We start from the raw sequence: 24,759 nt of genomic DNA on the forward strand, positions 1-24,759 counted from the left end.
ATCAGCTTCTCAGGTAGCTAGGATTATAGGCACACACCACTGTGCCCAGCTAGGAAGTTGCAGAGGTTTTGATTACTCCTGGCCTTTAGTTTTCTGAAGATAGAATGTTAATTCAATTTGCTAAAATGAAGTTAGGATGGCAGTAGGGGTTTTGAGGCAAGGAATAATGGTTTGGTTTAATATCCTATAGGGAATGGGAAGGAGAGCTGACCAAGGGCAGATAAAAGGAATTTTGGGTGCCATGGAAGTTCGTGCTGAAACTGAGGACTGTTGAATCTATAAGATTTTCCTAAAAGTGCTCAGCTGCCTGGTAGAAGAAGCAGAGAAGAGTTTAGTCAGAATGAGGCAGTGAGGACAGAAGAGAGTTTGGTCAGAATGAGGGTGTAAGGACTGGAAGCAAAGGGGTTGTAACCAGATATGATATTATAGTTAACGTTTCAATAGGATACAGTTTGGGGGTTGAATATATTGTGAATTTTCCACATGGATGTTTATGTAACTGAGGCTTGTATTACAGGATGTAGGGTAGAAAGTTAGATAAATATCCAGTGCAAAAATATGGCATGCAGTGGGAGAAATGACCATGTCAGTAGTAAGATGTATCAGCATGGGCCAGCTAGGAGACGGAAACTGTACTAAGTTATTTGAAAAGGGAAATTTAGACATGGCATGGTGGCTCACGCCTGTAATCCTAGCACTTTAGGAGGTGGAGGTGGGTGGATCACCTGAGGTCAGGGGTTCGAGACCAGCCCAATATGGCGAAAGCCAGTCTCTACTAAAATTACAAAATTAGCCGGGCATGGTGGCACATGCCTGTAATCCCACCTTCTCGGGAGGCTGAGGCAGGAGAATCATTTGAACCCAGGAGGCGAAGGTTGCAGTGAGCTGAGATCATGCCACTGCACTCCAGCCTGGGTGACAGAGTGAGATTCCATCTCAAAAAAAAAGAAAAAAAAAAAAAAAAGGAAATTTAAAGAATCATTAGGCCAGGCGTGGTGGCTCACGCCTGTAATCCCAGCACTTTGGGAGGCCGAGGCAGGCGGATCACCTGAGGTCAGGAGTTCGAGACCAGCCTGGCCAACATGGTGAAACCTCGTCTCTACTTAAAAAAAATATATAAAATTAGCTGGGCATGGTGGCAGGCGCCTGTAATCCCAGCTACTTGGGAGGCTGCGGCAGGAGAAACGCTTGAACCCAGGAGGTGGAGGTTGCAGTGAGACAAGATCACGCCATCGCACTCCAGCCTGGGGGACAAAAGTGAGATTTTGTCTCAAAAAAAAAAAAAAATCATAAATTAGTAAAAGATGATTAATTGCTTTAAAGGGTGAAAGAGGACTGTAAGGCAGGAATTGGCATACTATGGCTCACACACCAAATCTGGCCTGCTCTCTGTTTTTGTAAATAAAGTTTTATTGGACCTATAGTGACAGTCATTTGGTCATTTGTTTATGTATTGTTTGTGTCTGTGTTCATGCTTTAATGGCAGAGCTGAATTGGTGCCAGAGACTGTATGGCCCACAAAAGCTAAAATATTTACTAACTGGCCTTTTAAAGGAAAAGCTTGCCAATCCTACTCTAAGGGGTCCAGTGATAGGAGGTGCATAAAAGCAGCTGTCACCTCTAGGCTGAGGAAGAAAGGACAGTAAAACAGTCTAAGGACTGTGATAAAGTCTCTCCCCCAACCTTAGACTGAAATTTAGCCTCTTTGAAGAGAGTATGGCTCTCACAGGAATACATAGTTGCCTATGGCAAAGAAACCTGCTAGATAACTTTAGCCAAAGCTGTCAGGTAGGAGAACATAGCATGAGGGTGCAGCTAGAGGTGGCTTTTGAGGACTACTGAGCTCTCACACTGAATTAAAAAAAAAAAAAAAAAAAAAAAAAAGCAAGCTGGCTGTTTTTCCTCTTCCGGGGCATTTGGCATACCCTCATAGGCTTTCCTAGCCTCTAACAAAACTAGGCTGTCCTGAACCCCTGGTAATAGAATTGTTTACCTTTGTACCAAGAAGGTTGGGAAGGCACCAAAATCTGCATGTGGTGTGTACTCAGGTAGACTTTGAGGGGTTCGTGCTGTGAGACCTAAAGCTCTTATGAGATTGTCCAAAACAAAAAACATGTCAGCAGGGCCTATGGTGATTCCATGTGTGCTAAATGTGTTAGTGACAGGATCAAGCATGCTTTCCTTATCAAGGAGCAGAAAATCATTGTGAAAGTGTTGATAGCACAAGCACAGAGTCAGAAAGCTAAATAAAAGATGAAGCTTTTTTGAGTAATAAAAATTAAAAGACTTTTTAAAAAAATTAGAAGGCAGGAACCCAAATAGGAAGTGTCTTCCTAATGCTCTTGCCCTGGAGGGTCCTTTCTGTGTGTTCCATTGACAAAACCTAAAAATGCACTAGCTTGGCAAAGAGAAATGTTTATAGGGTCTAGCTCTAGTATCAGAAAGGAGAGCAGAGGAAGGGTGGATTTGGAACTGATAGACAATAAATTGATAACTGGCACTTAAAGAGTAATGTACGCTGGGCGCAGTGGCTCACGCATGTCATCCCAGCACTTTGGGAGGCTGAGGTGGGCGGATCACCTGAGGTCAGGAGTTTGAGACCATCCTGACCAACATGGTGAAACCCCATCTCTACTAAAAATACAAAAATTAGCCAGGCATGGTGGCAGACACCTGTAATCCCAGCTACTTGGGAGGCTGAGGCAGGAGAATCACTTGAACCCGGGAGGTGGAGGTTGCAGTGAGCCAAGATCCCACCACTGCACTCCAGCCTGGGCAACAGAATGAGAGTCCATCGAAAAAGAAAAAAAAGCAAAGTAATATGAAGTAATATAGGAGAATGGCATGACCTTCAAAACTGGAAAGATTTTTGCATGAAGGTGAAGTAAAAGGAAGCAGGAAGTATAAGTCAAATAAGCAAAAATGAGGAGCTAGAAAACAGGCCCTGAAGACTGCAGAGTAATTGGGTATTTGAGAAAATTAGGTGGTTTCATTTAAGCTTGAAGGTGAAGGTTTATAGTAGCCAAGCCTCAAGGGTGGAAAAATTTAAATTTTTGAGGGGTGGTATAGTACTGAGTTTCAGCTCATTCTAACAGTACTTGGCATAAAAGTTTGGCATAAATGTTTTATGAATTAATACATTATATAAGAATGTTTCTTAATGAGATATGTACTTTTCAGGTAAATGTTGCCCAGTGTTATTAATGTGTCCGACCTCTAAAGAACTTGGTTTTTGATACCGTATTTTTGCAGGAGGAAGAGAAGGGTTATTTTCAATGTGGAAATTATTTCCAAATGAGAATAAGAAAAAAATAGCTCTAGTTTTAGTGATTTGTTACTAATTTATGCTTCTACTTCTGATTCTAATGTAAAATTAATAGCAATTTGCATATGAATAATTGTGTCAGATGAAGTGAAAATTAACCAGGCCTTGCCTTTTCCTACTTTGAAATAAACTATACAATTGCAAAGCTATCTTTTTTCTTTTTCATCACAAAAGAGTAGAGGATATCTGTTAGGGATATCTAAGATACCTAGTTTCTGACTTCGTCTCTGAAATTAGTCCTTTAAATTTCACCTACCTATTTTTATTTTATTTTTTATTTTTAAAGAACCAGCACCGAGCAGTAGATCAAGTAATTAAAGCTGTAAGAAAAATCTGTAGTGCTTTAGATGGTGTCGAGACTCTTGCCATTACAGAATCAGTAAAGAAGCTAAAGAGAGCAATTAATCTTCCAAGGAGTAAAACTGCTGATGTGAGTATTTTTGGTAACTAGGATTTTATTACATGCAAATATGCACTTAAACAGGAGATTTTTGCTTTCTCCTAGACAAAATATTGTCATTTTAACTTTGGCTTTTACTTTTGGGTTGAATCACTTACTTGGTTAGATGGGGATTCCTTGGTAAGAAGTTGGGCTGCCTTGGAAGAGCTTTATGAGGGTTGACATTCAACAGGTGGATGTCAAACTGTGAACCCTTTGTGTATAGAGGAGGATCTCTGGCATAAATAAGTTGGTTTGGGGTTTAAGGATAGATAATTGAGCTTAGAAGACCTGGAGGACAATAACTATCACTTCTCCCTTGGGGTGGAAGCGTCCTGATTATCAGTGGGGGAAGTTCTACTTTGGCTAATACTCCCTGTTGAAAAGACCAAGGGCCTCAGCTGTAATGCCTCAGAAGCAGCCAAGTTAGGGGCCTTCCCTTTAGATTATACTGTTGCTTTTAATAAAAGCTGTCCCTCATGATATTTCCAAGGGGATTTAATTAACTTGCTTCATAGGGACGTTTATATCTTTAATTGCAAGGATAAAAGAAGGGGTGCGTCTCACAGGCCACAATAAATACAAAGGATAGAAAAGTTATGTTGATGGTGTGCCCCTCGATATCTAGGAGATAACATAGTCCATACATTCTCAGAGAGATCCTATCCATATGGTATGTAGAGATGTGGGTTTCTTTTTTTCTACTTTTTTATGTGCTTCTTTTTAGAAACATACATATATACATACACACACACACACACACACACATATGAAATTACTTGGAGGTGATCAACTACCATGGACCTAATTTTGTCTGAGGCTTCTATTTATTTTACCCATTTGCTGGATAAAGGAGCAGACAAATAGATAGGAGGGGAGTCAGTTTAGATAATTATAAGCACTTTTTTGAGTCACTAACCAAGTGGTAATAGAGTTCTAGATTTTTTTCTTTAAGGATATTCTTATGTTGTTTTAGAGCGACTAATGGAAAAATACTGTACTTGTCACTTCTAGATTCCAAATTAATATTAACCAAGCAGATTTTATTGTGTTTCTGTGATATTTTACAGTAGTTTTTAGTTATTCTGATTTTCTTGATACTAAAAATAATCTTGGTTGTGGTTTTCCCTTTCTTTTTGCATTATTTATTTATTGTTTTATTAATTCTGTAGATACTTGGGAGGTTTCCCCTGGAAAGAGTTTCTCTGACATAGTATTTGACATTTTATATTATGTCATAGGCAATTTTCTGACTATTGTGTGTGTGTGTGCATGTGTAGGTGACTTCTTTGTTTGGAGGAGAAGACACTAGCAAGAGTTCAACTAGGGGTATGTGTTTAAACCTTTAAATTTTAGCAATAATCATCGCCTTTTCAGAGAATCTATTAACTTTTTTTTTTTTTTAAATCTAGGCTCACTTAATCCTGAAAATCCTGTTCAAGTAAGCATAAACCAATTAACTGCAGCAATTTATGATCTTCTCAGACTCCATGCAAATTCTGGTAGGAGTCCTACAGACTGTGCCCAAAGTAGCAAGAGTGTCAAGGAAGCATGGACTACAACAGAGCAGCTCCAGTTTACTATTTTTGCTGCTCATGGAATTTCAAGTAATTGGGTATCAAAGTAAGTAACGGTTTAAGCAGCCAGGCATGGTGGCTTGCACCTGTAATCCCAAGGTTTTGTGAGGCCACAGTGGGAGGATTGCTTGAGCCCAGGAGTTGGAGACCAGCCTTGGCAATGAGACCTTATCTCTACTAAAAAGTATTTTTAAAAAATTAGCTGGTCAGGCACGGTGGCTCATGCCTGTAATCCCAGCACTTTGGGAGGCTGAAGCGGGTGGATCACCTGAAGTCAGGAGTTCGAGACCAGCCTGACAAACATGGAGAAACCCTGTCTCTACTAAAAATACAAAATTAGCCGGGTGTGGTGGCACATGCCTGTAATCCCAGCTACTTGGGAGGCTGAGGCAGGAGAATCACTTGAACCCAGGAGGTGGAGGTTGCGGTGAACCAAGATTGCACCATTGCACTTCAGCCTTGGCAACAAGAGCTAAACTCCATTTAAAAAAAAAAATAGCCAGTGGTGGTGTGCACCTGTAGTCCCAGCTACTCAGAAGGCTGAGGCAGGAGTATTGCTCAAGCCAGGAGATGAAGACTGTGAGCTATAATCATGCCACTGCACTCCAGCCTGGGTGACAGAGCAAGACCCTGTCTCAAAAAAATAAAAATAAAACATAAAAGAAAATATGTGCAGCTTTATCTAGCAACTATTCTAATCTTGTAAAATGTCATCAACCACTGTTATCTTGGTGTTTAAATGGCTAACCAGCAGATACTTACGTTATTCTCTTAAAAATTACGGAGGTGTTTGAAGCACTTCCAGTAAAAAAAAAGTAACTCTTTACATGCCAAAAGCAGGAAAATATAGCAGGAAAACAGAGCAAATATAGCAGGAAAACAGAGCAAATGTCAATTAATTAGCCAATTTAAGACTGGTGTTCGTTCATTCTTTTTTTTTTTTGAGATGGAGTCTTGCATTGTTGCCCAGGGTAGAGTGCAGTGGCGCGATCTCGGCTCACTGCAACCTCTGCTTCCAGGGTTCAAGCAATTCTTGTGCCTCAGCGCCCCCAGTAGCTAGGATTATAGGTGTGCACCACCATGCCCGGCTAATTTTTGTATTTTTAGTAGAGACGAGATTTCACCTTGTTGGCCAGGCTGGTCTCAAACTCCTGACCTCAAGTGATCTGCCTACCTCAGTCTCCCAAAGTTCTGGGATTACAGGCATGAGCCACCACACCCGGCCGCTAGTTTTAGTGTGTTTGAAAATGAATGTATGAACTGAAAAGTCAGAAATATTTTTAGTGAAATAGTTTTATAGTAGCTTAATGCTATAAAAAAGTCTACTGAAGAAATATCAAACATAAGTTTTGCTTAAATTGGGCTTTAGATTAAAATATAATAATAATTTGGTGACTTAAAAGTGATGTTTTAATTTATTCAATAAATATTTATTGAGCACCATCTGTGGGCAGTATTCTTAGTACCAGAGATTAAGTAGTACAAGGCAGCAAAAAACCTGTACTCTTCTGGAACTTGCATTTAAATGGATATTGATGGTATCTGAAGGTATTTCATTACAAGGATAACAATCTCCACATTCTCCATAGACATACACACACACACACACACACGTTTGTACATAGACACACACAAATATACATAGGGACACTAATGAGGTGAACAAATACCCAGTAGAAGACAATACAGAAAACGGTGATAAAGATAGAAAGTAAGTGAATAAAATGCTGACATAAATAGGAGTAAATGGAATAAAGTTGAGAAAAATAACCAAATAGTTAGCTTAGGGGTATTGTGTGAACCAACGAAATTTGATTTGAATTAAATTTAGAATGATAAATAAATTGTATATATGAACAGAGTGGTTAACATGTAAGGCTAGCAGTAAGTTAGATTAAGTAGAGTACAATTTTATTGAATCTAAGACTCCTGCTTTACAAGATTACCTGACTGTATCCAACCAGCTGTGTACTTGGCAGTTAGTGGCTGAGTCACTGCAATCTAATGAGAGAATACAATAGCATCTGTTCCCATAAATGGAAGACTCCCAATAGACTAGGAAGATTGGCTTAATGCAAGTGAGGCACATGCTTAGCTGACTCTATTTCAGTAGTTTAGCAAAGGAAAATGCACCTAGGGAAGGTAATGTTTGTATTCTTTCTACCTAGAAATGAATAAATACATTATTCAGTGTTGTTCAACTAAAATCTGAAGCTAATAACTAACTGAGCACAAAATTAAAGTAAATTTTCCAGCTGGTGTTATTATGACCGTGCTTTAAACTGGGACCTAAGAACATACATTCCCCTTTTTATCCCCTTTGCCAAACCTCTTTTCTATTTTCATAGAATTTGCAGTGGTTAAATTTCAGATGGACTTCTAAAAATTCAAATGAAAGGTGACCAGATTATTTCAGATATTAGTCTCTTTGGAGGAAGAACTGCTAATGTATTTGTATTAGTTAACTAATTTGTATTATGATAGAAATCAAGTTAAACTTTCTTTTCTCAGTTACGAAAAATACTACTTGATATGTTCACTGTCTCACAATGGAAAGGATCTTTTTAAACCTATTCAATCAAAGAAGGTTGGCACTTACAAGAATTTCTTCTATCTTATTAAATGGGATGAACTGTAAGTGAAATTTCTGGCTTTTTATTCTTTCAGTGTGTCCCGTTCTTTACTTTTTCCAATGTGTGCATCCTAACTTTAATTTTTATTGCAATTTTCATTGAAATTCATTAACTTCTTACTTATGTCTTAAGATCTCTTCTAGATATGATTTTATAGAACAGACTGAAATTCTCATTAAAAAATATGAAATACTGGCCGGGCGCGGTGGCTCACGCCTGTAATCCCAGCACTTTGGGAGGCCGAGGCGGGCAGATCATGAGGTCAGGAGATCGAGACCATCCTGACTAACACGGTGAAACCCCATCTCTACTAAAAATACAAAAAATTAGCCAGCCAGGCGTGGTGGCGGGCACCTGTGGTCCCAGCTACTCGGGAGGCTGAGGCAGGAGAATGGCATGAACCCAGGAGGCGGGGCTTGCAATGAGCCGAGATTGAGCCACTGCACTCCAGCCTAGGCGACAGAGTGAGACTCCATCTCAAAAAAGAAAAAAAAGAAAAAAAAAGAAATACCCCTTTAAGCCTTCATATTATTAAATTGCAAAAACATACCATTCTTTTTAGACTTTATCAAGTTAAAGATATAAATTTATAGTTATAGAAAGGAATGAAAGTTATAGAAAGACAGTATTTTATAGCATTGCTCACTTCAGTATTTATTCTGTAACACTATATAACAATTCTCGCTCTTAATCAACACTTAACGAAAAAAGTTATCTTTTTACTTTTTTGAGATGGAGTTTTGCTCTTGTTGCCCAGGCTAGAGTGCAGTGGCGTGATCTCAGCTCACTGCAAGCTCTGCCTCCCGAGTTCAAGCAATTCTCCTGTCTCAGCCTCCTGAGTAACTGAGATTACAGGCATGTGCCACCATGCCTGGCTAATTTTTTGTATATTTAGTAGAGTTGGGGTTTCACCATGTTGGCCAGGCTGGTCTTGAACTCCTGACCTCAGGTGATCCGCCCACCTCGGCCTCCCAAAGTGCTGGGATTACAGGCGTGAGCCACCACGTCCAGCCGAAAAAACTTTATCTTAAATCCATGTACAAGATGATATTTTATACTATTCATATTTTTTAAATAGTGTTTTTTCTTTTCTTTTCTTTTTGAAATGGGGTCTCACTCTGTCACCCAACCTGGAGTGCAGTGGCGCAATCTCGGCCCACTGTAACCTCAGCTTCCCGGGTTCAAGTGATTCTCCTGCCTCAGCCTCCCGAGTAGCTGAGATTACAGGTGTGTGCCACCATGTCTGGCTAATTTTTTTGTATTTTTAGTAGAAAAGGGGTTTTGCCATGTTGGCCAGGCTAGTCTTGAACTCCTGACCTCAGGTGATCCGCCCACCTTGGCCTCCCAAAGTGCTGGAATTACAGGTGTGAGCCACTGTGCCTGGCCTAAAATAGTGTTTTTAAACTAAGGGAACTCTCATTATTTAGGCAGATAGACAGTTGCAGAACTTTTTACTATTAGTTCCACATTTATTAAATGTTTTCCTATTGTCTTATTTTCTTTCATATTATAAAATAATACATGTCTGTGAAAGCAATCAAGTAACACAAAAATGCATGTAAGTAGAAAGTGTCACTCTGTTTTCAACATTTGCTATCTCAGAGTGCCTACTGTTGACTTCAAGTGTTCTTTCAGACTTAAAAAAATAATGCATTGCTAAACATATGTCTGTTGGTGTATATACTTTTTTTTTTTTTCATGGGAGGGAAGAGAGGGAGGAAAGGAAGGAGGAAGGAAGGCTGTTTGTGTATATACTTATTATATATGTTTGTGTGCATTCTTACATCCCAAAACAGAAATTCTCATAAACATTCATCTAGTTTTTCCAAAAGGAAATAAAAATGACTAATATTATTTTACCTGGAAATTGACACTAGAAATCTCAAAGGCATTTGCAAGTCTTTAAAGAAAGAAATGTTATATTTTGAAATTTTATTCTGTTAATAAAATTTGTTTATTTAAAATTTTTAATAGGACAAGTTAGCCAGACTTCCATTTAGCTAAAGGTTACTCAGTATTAAAGATTATTTGAGGCTGGCATGGTGGCTCACACCTGTAATCCTAGCACTTTGGGGGGCCGAGTGGATCACCTGAGGTCAGGAGTTCGAGACCAGACTGGTGAACATGGTGAAACCCCATCTCTAGTAAAAATACAAAAATTAGCCGGGCGTGGTGGCAGGTGCCTATAATCCCAGCTACTTCGAGAGTCAGAGGCAGGAGAATCACCTGAACCCAGGAGGCGGAGGTTGCAGTGAGCCAAGATCGTGCCATTGCACTCCAGCCTAGGCAACAGAGCAAAAACACCGTCTCAATAAAATAAAATAAAAATACCAAAATAAAGATCATTTGAAAGGTTAAATACAATGCCTAAAATTGTCAGTCTCATTAAAGTGTTAAATTTCAAAATCATTCAGTCTAATTTGTTCTATTAATACATTTTTCCCCCCATAGAATCATTTTTCCCATCCAGATATCACAATTGCCGTTAGAATCACTTCTTCACCTTACTCTTTTTGGAATTTTAAATCAGAGCAGTGGAAGTTCCCCTGATTCTAATAAGCAGAGAAAGGGACCAGAAGCTTTGGGCAAAGTTTCGTTACCTCTTTTTGACTTTAAACGGTAAGTATTACTAAATTGTAATGGTGAGTCACTGTGGACACATCTGCACATCAGAATTGGCTAGATGACGAGGAGGTGAGGGGAGGAACATAGATGAGTGAATGAGCCTCTTCAGTTTTTCTAATGTGATAAAAGGAGGTCAGTTCAGAGACACAGGTTAGAGGAAATCAAAGTTATTCTGCTATATTCTGAACATATGTGAATAGGTATGCACAGCTTTGTTTGCCACTCACTGTTCCATGGAGAAAAGCAGCAGCCAATGACTGTCATTTATATAAAGTACTATATTGTTGACATAATACCACAGTCTTATACGTTCCCTTGATATTAACCAAAGAACTTCGTTTTCCCTTTTCCCATTTCTTTCCTACTCTTCTCCAGTTTCAGAGAATCTATAGGTGCACATTATTCCCTTCCTTAATTGTCTTTACTAATCTATCCCTTACTGCCAAATGCCCCTAGTCTTTAATTGCCATACATCCCACAAGTATGCAAAACCCTATTAGGGATTCTTTCCCTTATCCTTAGGGGTAAAGGAATTTCTTTTGAGCTTGGTGTCTGTTAATAGCCACTGGAATAGTATAATCTATCTGGCCTTTCAGCTGAATATTTTAATTATGTTTTAAGGAATAATGTTTCATGAGATGATCAAGAGTTTTCCAAAGGAAAAAAAAATTGGGTAAGTTCGGGATATGTTACATTCAGCACATGGGTGCATTCTAGAGAATAGATGATGCACATTGGCATATTAAAGCATCTCTAAGCAGGGCTCTGTGGCTCATGCTTGTAACCCCAGCAATTTGGGAGTCCAAGGCAGGCAGATCACTTGAGGTCAGGAGTTTGAGACCAGGCTGGCCAACATGGTGAAATCCCACCTCTGCCAAAAATATAAAAATTAGCTAGCTGGGCATAGAGGCACACCCCTGTAATCCCAGTTACTCTGTAAGCTGAGGCATGAGAATCACTTGAACCCGGAGGCAGAGGTTTCACTGAGCCTCTCCCCACCCCCTGCCAAGAAAAAAAAAAAAAAAAGCATCTCTAAAGTTCTAAAAGAAAAATTAAAAGGAAAAAAAAGCATCCCTAAAGCTTTGTAGTCAAGAAGACTATTTAAGTGGGTCTTATGACAATATATTTATTATAATAACAAAACACTTATATAGCACTTACTATGTGCTGGGTATTCATCTGAGTGCTACACAGGTATCCTTATATTTCTCACAACTGCTCTATGAAGTAAGTGGTGTTTTTATCCCTTTTTACTGGGGGGGCGGGAATCAAAGTACAGAGATTAAGTGACTTTCCCCAGGGCACTTAGCTAGTACGTGGTAGAATTGGGATTTGAACCAGGCAGTTTGGCTACAGGGTCTACATTCTTAACTATTACCCTATATTAACATACTGAAACTTAGATGATACTATGACACTTTTTTGTTGTTCTAGAATATATCTTTTGAAACCTTGTGTCCCTTGGGACAGTTTGGGAAATGCTTTAATAATAGATCTATTTAACTTAAGATAAAACAAATACTGAGAATGAAAATTTCTGCTAATCTAATACTTTTTCTTCTTAAATGGCAAATACACCATTTGATTTGCCAGTAATCATCTGTTGACAATAATAGGATATTCAAAACACTGACTTGACAAATTTGTTCTTGAAATATTCTTTTCCCATGTGCTTAAAAATAACATTTATTGGCTGGGCACAGTGGCTCACACCTGTAATCCCAGCATTTTGGGAGGCTGAGGTGGGTGGATCACTTGAGGTCAGGAGTTCGAGACCAGTCTGGCCAACATGGTGAAACCCCATCTCTATTAAAAATACAAAAATTAGCCAGGTGTGGTGGCACACGTCTGTAATCCCAGCTACTTGGGATGCTGAGGCAAGAGAATTGCTTGAGGCTGGGAGGCAGAGGTTGCTGTGAATCAAGACTGCACCACTGGACTCCAGCCTGGGTGACAGAGTGAGACTCTGTCTCCAAAAGAAAAAAAAAATACACATTTATTTAAAAAATATTTTTCTTTATTTTAATCACTTCCCCCATATTTGAGGAGGCAGTATAAGATTTTTTGTTCTCTACATTTTGGTGGGTTCAGATTTTAATACCTGACATAATTTTGAACTACCAAAGGCTAAAGAAAGGGCAGTTGAAGGGATTACTGTTAATGGTGTGTATTAGGAACCTTTTGCTAAATATAATACATTACTACTCTAAAACAGAATATGCTTATATACGGTGAAGAATTGTATTCACCACTGTCTTTGATAAATTAGTGTCAGAGAGCAGTTATGTGAAAGTTAAATGTAATTTCATCATTATCATTAATTTTTATAAATAAATTCTGAAAACCTTCTTGCTCTTGAAAGCACCAGGAGTCATTGCATAATTAGAGGACTATCACAATTTGCCACTTTTATTGTCTAGTAATAAATGGTTGTGTTAGATAAATGAGATAATATTCTTTCATAATTCAAGAGACTATCAAATGAAGGGCAGTTGACTTCTGCTAGACATTTAAATAGTTTGCATCCAACACTCTGCTGTTAAAATAGTGAATAGATTGTATTAAACTTGAGACTGCCAAGTAGTGCAGGCGATCTTGGTAATGTTGGGACTTCACGTTCAAGCAATACTCAGAAATTAAGAGAGAAGATGATTGAGAGAGATGATTATTATTATTACACTTTGTTTCTCTACATTAGTATATGTATACATTAGTATATGTAGAGAAACAAAGTGTCATGTAGAGAAACAAAGTGTATAATACAGTTGAGTTAACCACTGTTATAACGATTAGTAATCCTAGTCTTGAAATTCTTTATGAAATAATTTCTGTTGAAGATGCAATCTTATATGACCTAATGGTCACTATTATTGAAGCCAAATGACTCAAAGGCATTTCATTCAGCCTTAATAACAAATGAGTTCTTTTTTAAAAAACTGTTTTTTTTGTAGAGATGGAGTCTTACTATGTTGCCCAGGCTGGCCTCAAACTCCTGGCCTCAAGTGATCGATCTTCCTGCCATCCGATCCCAGATTATAGCGTGAGCTACCATGTCCAGCACAAATGAGTTCTTAACTAATTTTTCTGAAAACTGGCACATAAACAGAATTAAGCAGTTAACTTGTCTTTCCTTTACAGTTATTTCTGAGGGTTACCAAATAATTGAGGTGGCAAAGTTTTTTTTTTGTATTTTTTGTTTTTTGAGACAGAGTCTCACTCTGTCACTCAGGCTGGAGTGCAGTGGCATGATCTCAGCTCACTGCAACCTCTGCCTCCTGGGTTCAAGTGATTCTCATGCCTCAGCCTCCAGAGTAGCTGAGATTACAAGTGTGTGCTACCACGCCTGGCTAATTTTTGTATTTTGGGTAGAGACAGGGTTTCGCCATGTTGGCCAGGTTGGTCTCGAACTCCTGGCCTCGAGTGATCCACCTGCCTTGGCCTCCCAAGTGCTGGGATTACAGGCGTGAGCCACCGCGCCTAGCAGTAATTGATATGACAAAGTTTTTTTTATAGCAAATCTTTAGCTAGCCCGTTATGGTGGCTCACGCCTGTAATCCCAGCACTTTGGGAAGCCGAGGCGGGAGTTTGAGACAACTCTGGCCAATATGGCGAAACCCTGTCTCTACTAAAAATACAAAAAAGTTAAAGCCAGGTGTAGTGGTTCGTGCCTGTACTCCCAGCTACCTGGGAGGCTGAGACGGGAGAATCGCTTGAACCGGGGAGGTGGAGTTTGCAGTAAGCCGAAATTGCGCCACTACACTCCAGCCTGGGTGACAGAGCAAGACTCCATCTCAAAAAAAAAAAAGTGAAAATCTTTAGATAATAGATGCAGAAGGAATGATAGAATTAGAATATTATAATTTTGCAACCCATACTGAAATAATATATTTCGGCCAGGGTTTCTCAATCTTGGCAGTATTGACATTTCAGGCCAAATAATTTTTTGTTGTGGAAGATTGTTTTGTGCATTGTAGGATGTTTAGCGGCATCCCTAGATTCTACCCACTAGATGCCAGTTGTCCCCCCCAGTTTACAACCAAAATTATTTGCAAACTACCAAATGTCTGCTGGAAGGAAAATCACTCCCAGTTGAGAATCATTGATCCAAGCAGTGATCATCAGTGTTGCCTTTTTTATTTTTTGTTTTAAAACCTTAAAATCTGTGAAAATGCCTTCCTAAAACCATTGAATAGTTTTTCTGCAACTTCATAATTGATGGCTTAAACTGGATAGCACTAGAACTAAACTGATCAATAGTAACATCACAGAGAGATAACCCAAACAGTGTGTACCTTTTAATTTGATAGAATAAGAAGTAGTATACAATACCAACTGCAAAATAGTAAGTATTCTTGCCAAATAACTAAATCTGAATCAAATCAGGCCTCTAGGTCTAACTTCTTCTCTATGGAAAATAGAGGAGGATATGTTAAATGACACCAGAGGAGTCATTTAACCAGCAAAATTCAGGATATGGAAAATTCTACAGACCAAAAGGCCTGGTATCATCAACAAATAAATAGCAAGTGGAGAAAAAAAGAGAAGGAGACCAAACAAGAGTTAACAAACTTTTTCTGTAAAGGGTGCCAGATAAAAGTAGTTTAGGCTTTGCAGACCATATAGACTCTGTCACAAATGCAAAAGCAGTCACAGACAGTACATAAACAAATGAGCATGGCTATGTCTGGTAAAAGTTTACTTACAAAGCCAGGTGTAAAGGCCAGTTTGTTTATACGTGGCTATAAATAAACTTTGTAAAGGCAGGTTGGAGTTTGCTGACCCTGAATTAAAAGATGCTTAAAAAGACATCCAAATGTGTTGTGCCACTGCCCTCCAGCCTGGGCCACAGACCGTCTCAAAAAAAAAAAAAAAAAGAAAAAGAAAAAAAAAAGACATCCAAATGCAAGTGTTAGGCATTGCTTGGATCTTGTTTTAAGCAAACCAACTGTTTTTAAGAAACATCACTTATGGGACAATCAGGGAAATTTGAATAGTGAATAGATATTTTATGGTCTTAAGTAATTATTGTTAATTATTTTAGGAGGGATAATGATATTGTACTTATTACAGGAAACTTTATTTTTTAGAGATATATAACAGTATTTATAGATGAGATAATATGATCAGGATTTGCCTTAAGTCTAGTTGGAAGTAAGGGTGGTTCTTAGACATAACGGACTATAGCCCGGTGTGGTGGCTCACACCTGTAATTCCGGCAGCTCAGGAGTTCAAGGCTGCAGTGAGCTATGATCACACCACTGCATGCCAAGCACTGCATGCCAGAGTGAGACCCATCCCCTTATATATATATATGATGCATTATAACGTATCAAAGATTCAAAGCCTGTTTGTCAAGAGAAAAATTTAAAACTAGAGTCTAGTTTTGGTAAAGATATTTGCTGTTTGAATAAAACGAACAAAGATTTGGCAAACTATAGTTTTCTGCTTTTGTATATCTTATGTTGTTTTTCAGAAATTTCTTCTGTATAAAGATATGTCAATATCTTTTAAAGAATGTTTTGATTGAGTAGGCCATAAATTAGTAGTCTAGGGCAAGGGTCAGCATACTTGAGCCCATTGCTGCTTTTTATAAATACAAATACAGTTTGTTAGAGCATAGCATGCATATACATTTATGTGTTGTTCTTGGCAAATTTGAACTACAAGAGCAGAATTTAGTCTTGCAGCAGAGACTGTATGGTTCACAAAGCCCAAAATATTTACTCTCTGGCTCTTTATAGAAAAAATTGGCAGACCCCTAGCCTAGGAAACAGATAAAACTTCTCATATCTGGCCAGGTACGGTGGCTCACGCCTGTAATCCCAGCACTTTGGGAGGCTGAGGCAGGCAGATCATATGAGCCTCAGGAGTTCAAGACGAGCTTGGGCAACATGGCGAAACCCCTTCTCTACAAAAAAAAAAAAAAAAAAAAACAAGAATTAGCTGAGCATGGTGGCATGTGCCTATAGTCCTAGCTACTTGGGAGGCTGTAGTGGAACAATCCTCTGAGCCCAGGGAGGTCAAGGCTGCACTGAGCCATAGTTGTGCCACTACACTCCAGCCTGGGTGACAGCAAGACCCTGTCGCAAAACAAAACAAAAAAACTTGTTTTCTTTGGCATGTATTTTTGATCTAATGATTAAAGTCGGGAAGCAGTTCTGTAATCCAAACCACCACCTTGAGATATATTTCTTTGTAGAAAATCTTCAAAGACTATTCTTAACCTTCCTATTTATAGAAGTTGTTTTCTGAGTCCTTACCTTTTTTGTGTTCTGTCCTCAACACCATTTTCCCCAAGATAATGTCTTTTAATTCTCCCTCTTTTTGTTCCCACCCTACATTTCAATACATTCACCCTACACCTAAAAAGTTTCAGTACAATGTGGAGAGTGAATCCTTCTGGTATGTTCTTAAAGATATCTTTTTATTTAGTTGATCTCATACTAACTTTTCAAATTCATTACATGTGTTGTGAATTTTGAATTGATTTTTAAAATGAAAATCACATTATTCTTTTTACATCCATGAAGGTTTTTAACATGTGGAACTAAACTTCTGTATCTTTGGACTTCATCACATACAAATTCTGTTCCTGGAACAGTTACCAAAAAAGGATATGTCATGGAAAGAATAGTGCTACAGGTAATGGTACTTCTTGACATGTAGAGAGGTGTAAATTAAAATTTCTTCGTAAAATGTGTGTGTGTATACCATGATTTGGGTTGTTAAAGAAACCTAACTGATCTTGTTTTAATCTCAGGGATCTATCTTCTATTTTAATATCAATATTTCTGAGAAGCAGTAAAACATGCACTGTACCTATCCCAAGAAATATGTATGTGCTATTGAGAATTACCAACAATGGTAATCAATTGCAACAAGAAGCATTAATTTAATATTCAATGTAAATACACCCTGATTGCTAAGAAAAATCTGTTTTCTTAAAGACAAAGAGGTTAATATGGCAAATATGTAGACTGTAATTTGATCAATTTCTGTTAAATTTTAAAGGTTGATTTTCCTTCTCCTGCATTTGATATTATTTATACAACTCCTCAAGTTGACAGAAGCATTATACAGCAACATAACTTAGAAACACTAGAGAATGATATAAAAGAGAAACTTCTTGATATTCTTCATAAAGACTCATCACTTCGGTATGCTCTGTTTATTCTGTTTTGGGCTAAGTATCTCCTATAATGTAGAAGTCAAGTTAAGGCTTACATTAAATAACCTGATTCTGTTCATGATTTATCAGCTTTCTTGGTGTAGAAAGTTTTCTATTTAACTTACATTTTTTCCTTTTTTCCTTTTTTTTTTTTTTAAATAATCTACAAAATTTTTGTCTCGAGGGCCAGCTAGTATTTAACTGACTTTTAAAATTATATAAAAAGACTACATAACTGTATAAAAGTTTAGAAAATTGCCAAGTCAAACCTTTTTACTTAAACAACAGGCAAACAATAGACTGGAAACTATATTTACAATAAATATCAAGAGATTTTTTTTAACCGTAAGGAACTTTTTCTTATTAATAAGATTAAGACCAAGAACTCAGTAGTCAAGGAGACTTAAGTATGAACAAGCAATTTTTTTTAGAAAAATACAATACTTTTAAACAATCTGAAAAGATGTTCAATTTCTCAGTAATCAAGGAAATATAAATTAATTCAAGATACCATCTAACACATCAGAGTGGCAAAAATTAAAATACCTTGTTAAAAGTGTTGATAAGGATACATAAAATGGGAATTATACTATTTGCAGAAGTACAAAAGGCTATGTCTCCTTTGGAGAGCAATTTGGCAAAATCTACAAGGTTATAATGTGTATATTCTGTGACCCAGCAGTGCCATTTCCAGTTATATAAAACTCTTTTATATTTGCTTATGGAGTCAAGAATATTCATTGCAGTATTTATTTGGATTATTGAAAAACTGTTTGGAGACTGGGCATGGTGGCTCATGCCTGTACTCTTGACACTGGGAGGCTGAGGTGGGAGGATTGCTTGAGCCCAGGAGTTGGAGAACAACCCTGACAATATAGTGAGACCCCGTCTCTACAAAAAAATTAAAAGTAGCCAGGCACAGTGTTGTGCATCTGTAGTCCCAGCTACTCAGGAGGCTGAGGTGGGAGAATTGCTTGAGCCCAGGAGGTCAAGGCTGCAGTGAGCCATGATCTCGTCACTGCACTCCAGCCTGGGCAACAGAGCAATACCCTGTCTCAAAAAAAAAGAAAAGAAAAAGAAAGAAAAGAAAAGAAAAATTGATTGGAAATGTCCATCAATAGGGATTAAATTAAGGTACATTTATCTGGTAGAGAACCATGCAACTATTAAAAATGAGATTATAGACTGAATGTGGTGGCTCACGCTTGTAATCTCAGCACTTTGGGAGGCTGAGATGGTGGCACATGCCTGTAATCCCAGCTATTTGGGAGGTTGAGGCAGGAGAATCACTTGAACCTGGGAGGCGGAGGTTGCAGTGAGCCGAGATCGCACCACTGCACTCCAGCCTGGGTGACAGAGCGAGACTCCATCTCAAACAAAAATAAATAAAAATGAGATTATAGCTGTATGTACTAATTTTTAAAATAGGTTAGCTGAAGAAAACCAGGAGTAGAATTGTGTATATAGTGTATTAACACGAAAATAAATGAAAAAAGAGGATCTACATATATCCATGTGTGTGCCTCTGTATGAATAAACTCTCTCTGGAAGAGCATACAAGCTTAGGTGGTTGCCTCTTGGAAGGGGAATTAGAAGGAGAGAGATTTCGCTATATACCTTTTGCAGTATTTGAATTTTTTCATTACTTCACATGAAATGAATAAATTTCAGTGCATGTATATGTATATATATATTTATATATATGGATGGATAGTAAAATAGTGAAATATTCCATTCACGTAAACGTGTGATTAAGCTTAAAACAGTTAGGATCTTCAAAACAAGTCCTTTTCATTTTAAATATTTCTCAGTTGAACTGTATAAATATGTTCCAAAATTTTATAGTAGTATTTTTTTCATAGCATTTGATTTTATTTGTATGAAATGGATGAAATCCTTGCTGTCTTTTAGGGTGGGATCTGCTTTTTCAACTCTGATTTCTAGTGCCTGGCATCTAGTTAGAGCTCAATAAATTTTTATTATACTCAATTATCCTTCATTTTCCTAACTAAACCTCTTTTATCAAGACATAATCATTTCTTTCAGTTCTCGGATTAGCATTAATTACTGGCATTTGCCATACATTGCATTTTTCTATTCCAAATTAGTATTAATGATTTTATGAAGAAGTAGCTGTCCCAAATAAATAAATTTCTTCTTTGTATTTTTAATCATTGAGATTATATCATTATGCTGTCACTGAGAAGTAATTTAATTCTATTATATATGCAGACTTTCTAAAGAAGATAAAGCTTTTTTATGGGAGAAACGTTATTATTGCTTCAAACACCCAAATTGTCTTCCTAAAATATTAGCAAGTGCCCCAAACTGGAAATGGGTTAATCTTGCCAAAACTTACTCATTGCTTCACCAGTGGCCTCCATTGTACCCACTAATTGCATTGGAACTTCTTGATTCAAAGTAAGTCAAATACATTTATTTGCTCTTGTTTTATTGTCAGTTTTTCCAGTAAGGTATGTTGCCAGAAGCATTTCCTTTCCTTTTAACATGAAAGCAATTCAATATAATCCAAATGTGTAAATGTATATTTATACAGACATATCTTCTGCATTGAAGTTGTCAGTAAAGCATTTCATGTCCTTTAAAACTAGCCTAAAGGAAGGGTTAGGTTGTAAATTTTGAATAATTTATATTTTTATGCTGTGGGCCAGAATTAATTTTCATAAACTTAAGATTCCTAAATTATCCCTAAATTGAATCTGTATAGCACAATAAGGTTGTCTTCTTACAAAAAGAAGAAATACATTGCTTTTGAATAAAAGAGATATCTTAGTGTTGTTTGTCAGGACCAGATTGAGGTTGTGTTTTCAAGAAATACAGCTTCACTGGAAAGAAATCACTGTCCAATCTTGGTTTTATGGTAATCTTCTAGATTTGCTGATCAGGAAGTAAGATCCCTAGCTGTGACCTGGATTGAGGCCATTAGTGATGATGAGCTAACAGATCTTCTTCCACAGTTTGTACAAGTGAGTTTTTTACTAGATTACCTCCCTTTATACTTTCACTCTAGTTTTTTATGGGAACTTGCTAAGGGATCCCCCTTCTGTTTAGATTAAAAGTCATTTTGTAGTGTGGGAACATTGAGGGGCATTGCATTTGGATTTAGTGTGAATTTTTTCCCACTATTGTCATCTGCCCCATTTGAATATTGTATATAGGTACCTGTATTTTTAGTTTTCAGACTTTTTAGAACAAACCAGACTTGAGCTTTTCCTTGATTTTTCTTTACTGGTGAGTTCAACATAGCTAATGAATGTTACTATATACTTTTGTGCTTGATTTAATTAGTTTGGCATAGGTTAATTCATCTATTTAATTTTTATAAGTATCATCTTTCATCAGTAAGAGTAATACTTGCTTTATATAGTTTCTCTTTTGATAGTTTTATTGGAACAATTTAGTATGGATCAGACCACAATAATTCTTATTTTCTTTTACTGTAGGCTTTGAAATATGAAATTTACTTGAATAGTTCATTAGTGCAATTCCTTCTGTCCAGGGCATTGGGAAATATCCAGATAGCACACAGTTTATATTGGTAAGATTTAAATTTTATTAATTGCCGTATTTCCATTCCTAGAATTTATAGAAATGGCATACCCTGTAAGTCTAAATGGCATGCCACACTACTTATTGTGGATACCAGATATTTTGTTGAAGGTATTATTTTAAAGGAGCTAAATTTACCCTCTAATGCAAAAATTTGAAAACCTTCATTACAAAAATTTGGTATCTTATAGCTCTATAATAATGAATGGGTTTTGACTTGCTTATATAGCTTAAAATAAATTTCTGGTTACCAAAAATTGAGGCCAAGCATGGTGGCTCATGCCTATAATCCCAGTACTTTGGGAGGCTGAAGCTAGTGGATCACTTGATCTCAGTAGTTTAAGACCAGCCTGAGCAACATGGTGAAACCTCATCTCTACCAAAAATATAAAAAATTAGCCCAACATGGTGGCATGTGCCTGTGGTCCCAGCTAGTTGGGATGCTGAGGTGGGAGGATTGCTTGAGCCTGGGAGGTAGAGGTTGCAGTGAGGCAAGATCATGCCACTGAACTCCAGCCTGGGCAACAGACCTGGTCTCAAAAAAAAAAAGAAAAAAAAATTGAACTTGTTATTTTTCAGAGAGGTTCACCTAGTTCTTAGAAGTGACTAACATATGGCCGGGCGTGGTGGCTCACACCTGTAACCCCAGCACTTTGGGAGGCCGAAGCGGGCGGATCACAAGGTCAGGAGATCGAGACCATCCTGGCTAACACGGTGAAACCCCGTCTCTACTAAAAATACAAAAAATTAGCTAGGCGTGGTGGCAGGCGCCTATAGTCCCAGCTGCTCGGGAGGCTGAGGCAGGAGAATGGCATGAACCCGGGAGGCGGAGCTTGCAGTGAGCCGAGACTCCAGCCTGGGCAACGAGTAAGACTCTGTCTCAAAAAAAAAAAAAAAAAAAAAACAAGAAGTGACTAACATAAATATTTTGCTGTATTAGGCTTCTCAAAGATGCCCTGCATGATGTACAGTTTAGTACCCGATACGAACATGTTTTGGGTGCTCTCCTGTCAGTAGGAGGAAAACGACTTAGAGAAGAACTTCTAAAACAGACGAAACTTGTACAGCTTTTAGGAGGAGTAGCAGAAAAAGTAAGGCAGGCTAGTGGATCAGCCAGACAGGTATGTACCCATATAAGGTAATATAAATATGTTGATGTTAAAGGAAGGATCTTTATGGTGCTGACTAATTAAGTTGCTATTCTTTACTGGTAGACTCCCAATAGAACTCTTAACTGTACATACCATGCTATTTGGGGCAGATAAATTCAAAGATTGTTTAAAATATATAGGAACATATTTCACAACCTATTAAAATCAGTGATTTTCCCATGCTTATTTATTTCCGTGCTTATTTATTCCTTTCTGATGAAAATTGTTTTCTTGAATTCCTTTACCTCCACTATTAAAGTCCACAGTATTTTCATCACACCAAAAAGAAAGCATGTCCCCATTTTCCCCTCCCACCCACTAAACTGTTTTCTGTCAATATGGATACGTCTATACTTCTATATGGATATTCTGGACACTTCATGGCCTTTTCTGTCTAGCTTCTTTCACTTAGCATAAAGTTTTCAGAGTTCATCTATGTTCCAGCATGTTTACTACATGCCGTTTTTGGTTGAATAATATTCCATTGTGTGGATATACCACATTTTGTTTAAACATTCGTCAGTTGGTGGACATTTGGGTTGTTTCCACTTTTTGACTATTAATAATAATACTGCTGGCCAGGCGTGGCTCATGCCTGTAATCCCAGCACTTTGGGAGGCCCAGGCAGGCGGATCACGAGGTCAGGAGATCGAGACCATCCTGGCTAACACGGTGAAACCCCATCTCTACTAAAAATACAAAAAATTAGCCGGGCATGTTGGCGGGCACCTGTAGTCCCAGCTACTCGGGAGGCTGAGGCAGGAGAATGGTGTGAACCCAGGAGGCGGAGCTTGCAGTGAGCCGAGATCGTGCCACTGTACTCCAGCCTGGGCAACAGAGCAAGACTCTGTCTCAAAATAATAATAATAATATGAATATGAATATTCATGTATAAATGTTTGTTTAAACAACTGTTTTCACTTACGAATGGCATAGCTAGGTCATATGGTAGTTCTGTGCTTAACTTTTTGGGGAATCATAGAATTATTGTCCGTAGCAGCCATATCATTTTACATTCCCACCAGCAATATAGAAAGGTTCCAGTTTCACCACATCCTCACCAACATTGTTTTTTTTTCCTGTTTTTTGATTATAGCCATTCTAGTGGGTGTGAAGCAGTATCTTGTTGTGGTTTTGATTTGAATTTCCCTAGTGACTAATGATATTGAGCACATTCTCATGTTTATTGGCCATTTGTATTTCTTCTTTGGAGAAATATCTATTCAAAGTCCTTTGTCCATTTTAAATTAGACTGTCTTTTTGTTGTTGAGTTATAAGGGTTATTTATATATTTTGGATACTAGACCTTTATCACATACACTATTTGCAAATATTTTTTTCATTCTGCAGTTGTCTTTTTACTTCCTTAATAGTGTCCTTTAGCCTTCCTTCCTTCCTTCCTCCCTCCCTCTCTTTCTTTCTTTCTTTTTCTTTCCCTCTGTGGCCCGGGCAGCAATCTCCTCGTCTCGCTGCTGCCCCGCGCCGCGGACTGCCTGGGACTGCCGGCGCGCGCCACCGCTGCCTGTTTTTTCTCCTTTGCCTGCCGGCGCGCATTCGCCATCTTGGCCACGCTAGTCGCCAGCTCCTGACCCCGAACGCTCTGCCCGCCTCTGCCTCCCAGGGTGCTGGGACTACAGACGGAGTCTCGCTCACCCGGTGCTCGGTGTTGCCCGGGCTGGAGTGCGGTGGCGTGGTCTGGGCTCGCGGCAGCCTCCGCCTCCCAGCCGCCTGCCTTGGCCTACCAGGGTGCTGGGATTGCAGCCCCTGCCCGGCCGCCGCCCCGTCTGGGAGGTAGGGAGCGTCTCTGCCCGGCCGCCCCTCTGCCCAGCCTCCCCATTTGGGAAGTGAGGAGCGCTTCTGCCCGGCCACCCATCGTCTGGGAGGTGAGGAGCGCCTCTGCCCGGCCGCCCCGTCTGGGAAGTGAGGAGCGCCTCTGCCCGGCCACCCATTGTCTGGGAAGTGAGGAGCGCCTCTGCCCGGCCACCCCGTCTGGGAAGTGAGGAGCGCCTCTGCCCGCCCGCCCCATCTGGGAAGTGAGGAGCGCCTCTGCCCAGCCACCCATCGTCTGGGACGTGAGGAGCGCCTCTGCCCGGCCACCCATCGTCTGGGAAGTGAGGAGCGCCTCTGCCCGGCCACCCATCGTCTGGGAAGTGAGGAGCGCCTCTGCCCGGCCGCCCCGTCTGGGAAGTGAGGAGCGCCTCTGCCCGGCCGCCCCGTCTGGGAAGTGAGGAGCGCCTCTGCCCGGCCGCCCCGTCTGGGAAGTGAGGAGCG

The 24,759-nt window shown here is 38.9% G+C and overlaps 1 protein-coding gene across 2 annotated transcripts in view; it reads left to right on the top strand.

The window, feature by feature from the left end:
• Positions 1–24,759, top strand: part of PIK3C2A (phosphatidylinositol-4-phosphate 3-kinase catalytic subunit type 2 alpha) — a 130,022-nt gene that overhangs the window by 68,003 nt on the left and 37,260 nt on the right. For both annotated transcript variants that reach the window (XM_032166525.2, XM_032166526.2), the window contains exons 9-19: positions 3,612–3,755; positions 5,045–5,093; positions 5,177–5,387; positions 7,853–7,975; positions 10,426–10,593; positions 17,130–17,241; positions 17,611–17,756; positions 20,000–20,188; positions 20,661–20,754; positions 21,232–21,326; positions 22,278–22,458. In XM_032166525.2, the coding sequence (XP_032022416.1) occupies positions 3,612–3,755; positions 5,045–5,093; positions 5,177–5,387; positions 7,853–7,975; positions 10,426–10,593; positions 17,130–17,241; positions 17,611–17,756; positions 20,000–20,188; positions 20,661–20,754; positions 21,232–21,326; positions 22,278–22,458 (1,512 nt within the window). The remainder of the gene's footprint in view (positions 1–3,611; positions 3,756–5,044; positions 5,094–5,176; positions 5,388–7,852; positions 7,976–10,425; positions 10,594–17,129; positions 17,242–17,610; positions 17,757–19,999; positions 20,189–20,660; positions 20,755–21,231; positions 21,327–22,277; positions 22,459–24,759) is intronic.

Source organism: Hylobates moloch, unplaced genomic scaffold (assembly GCF_009828535.3).
Source record: "Hylobates moloch isolate HMO894 unplaced genomic scaffold, HMol_V3 SCAFFOLD_11, whole genome shotgun sequence".
In the NCBI taxonomy this organism is placed as follows: domain Eukaryota; kingdom Metazoa; phylum Chordata; class Mammalia; order Primates; family Hylobatidae; genus Hylobates; species Hylobates moloch.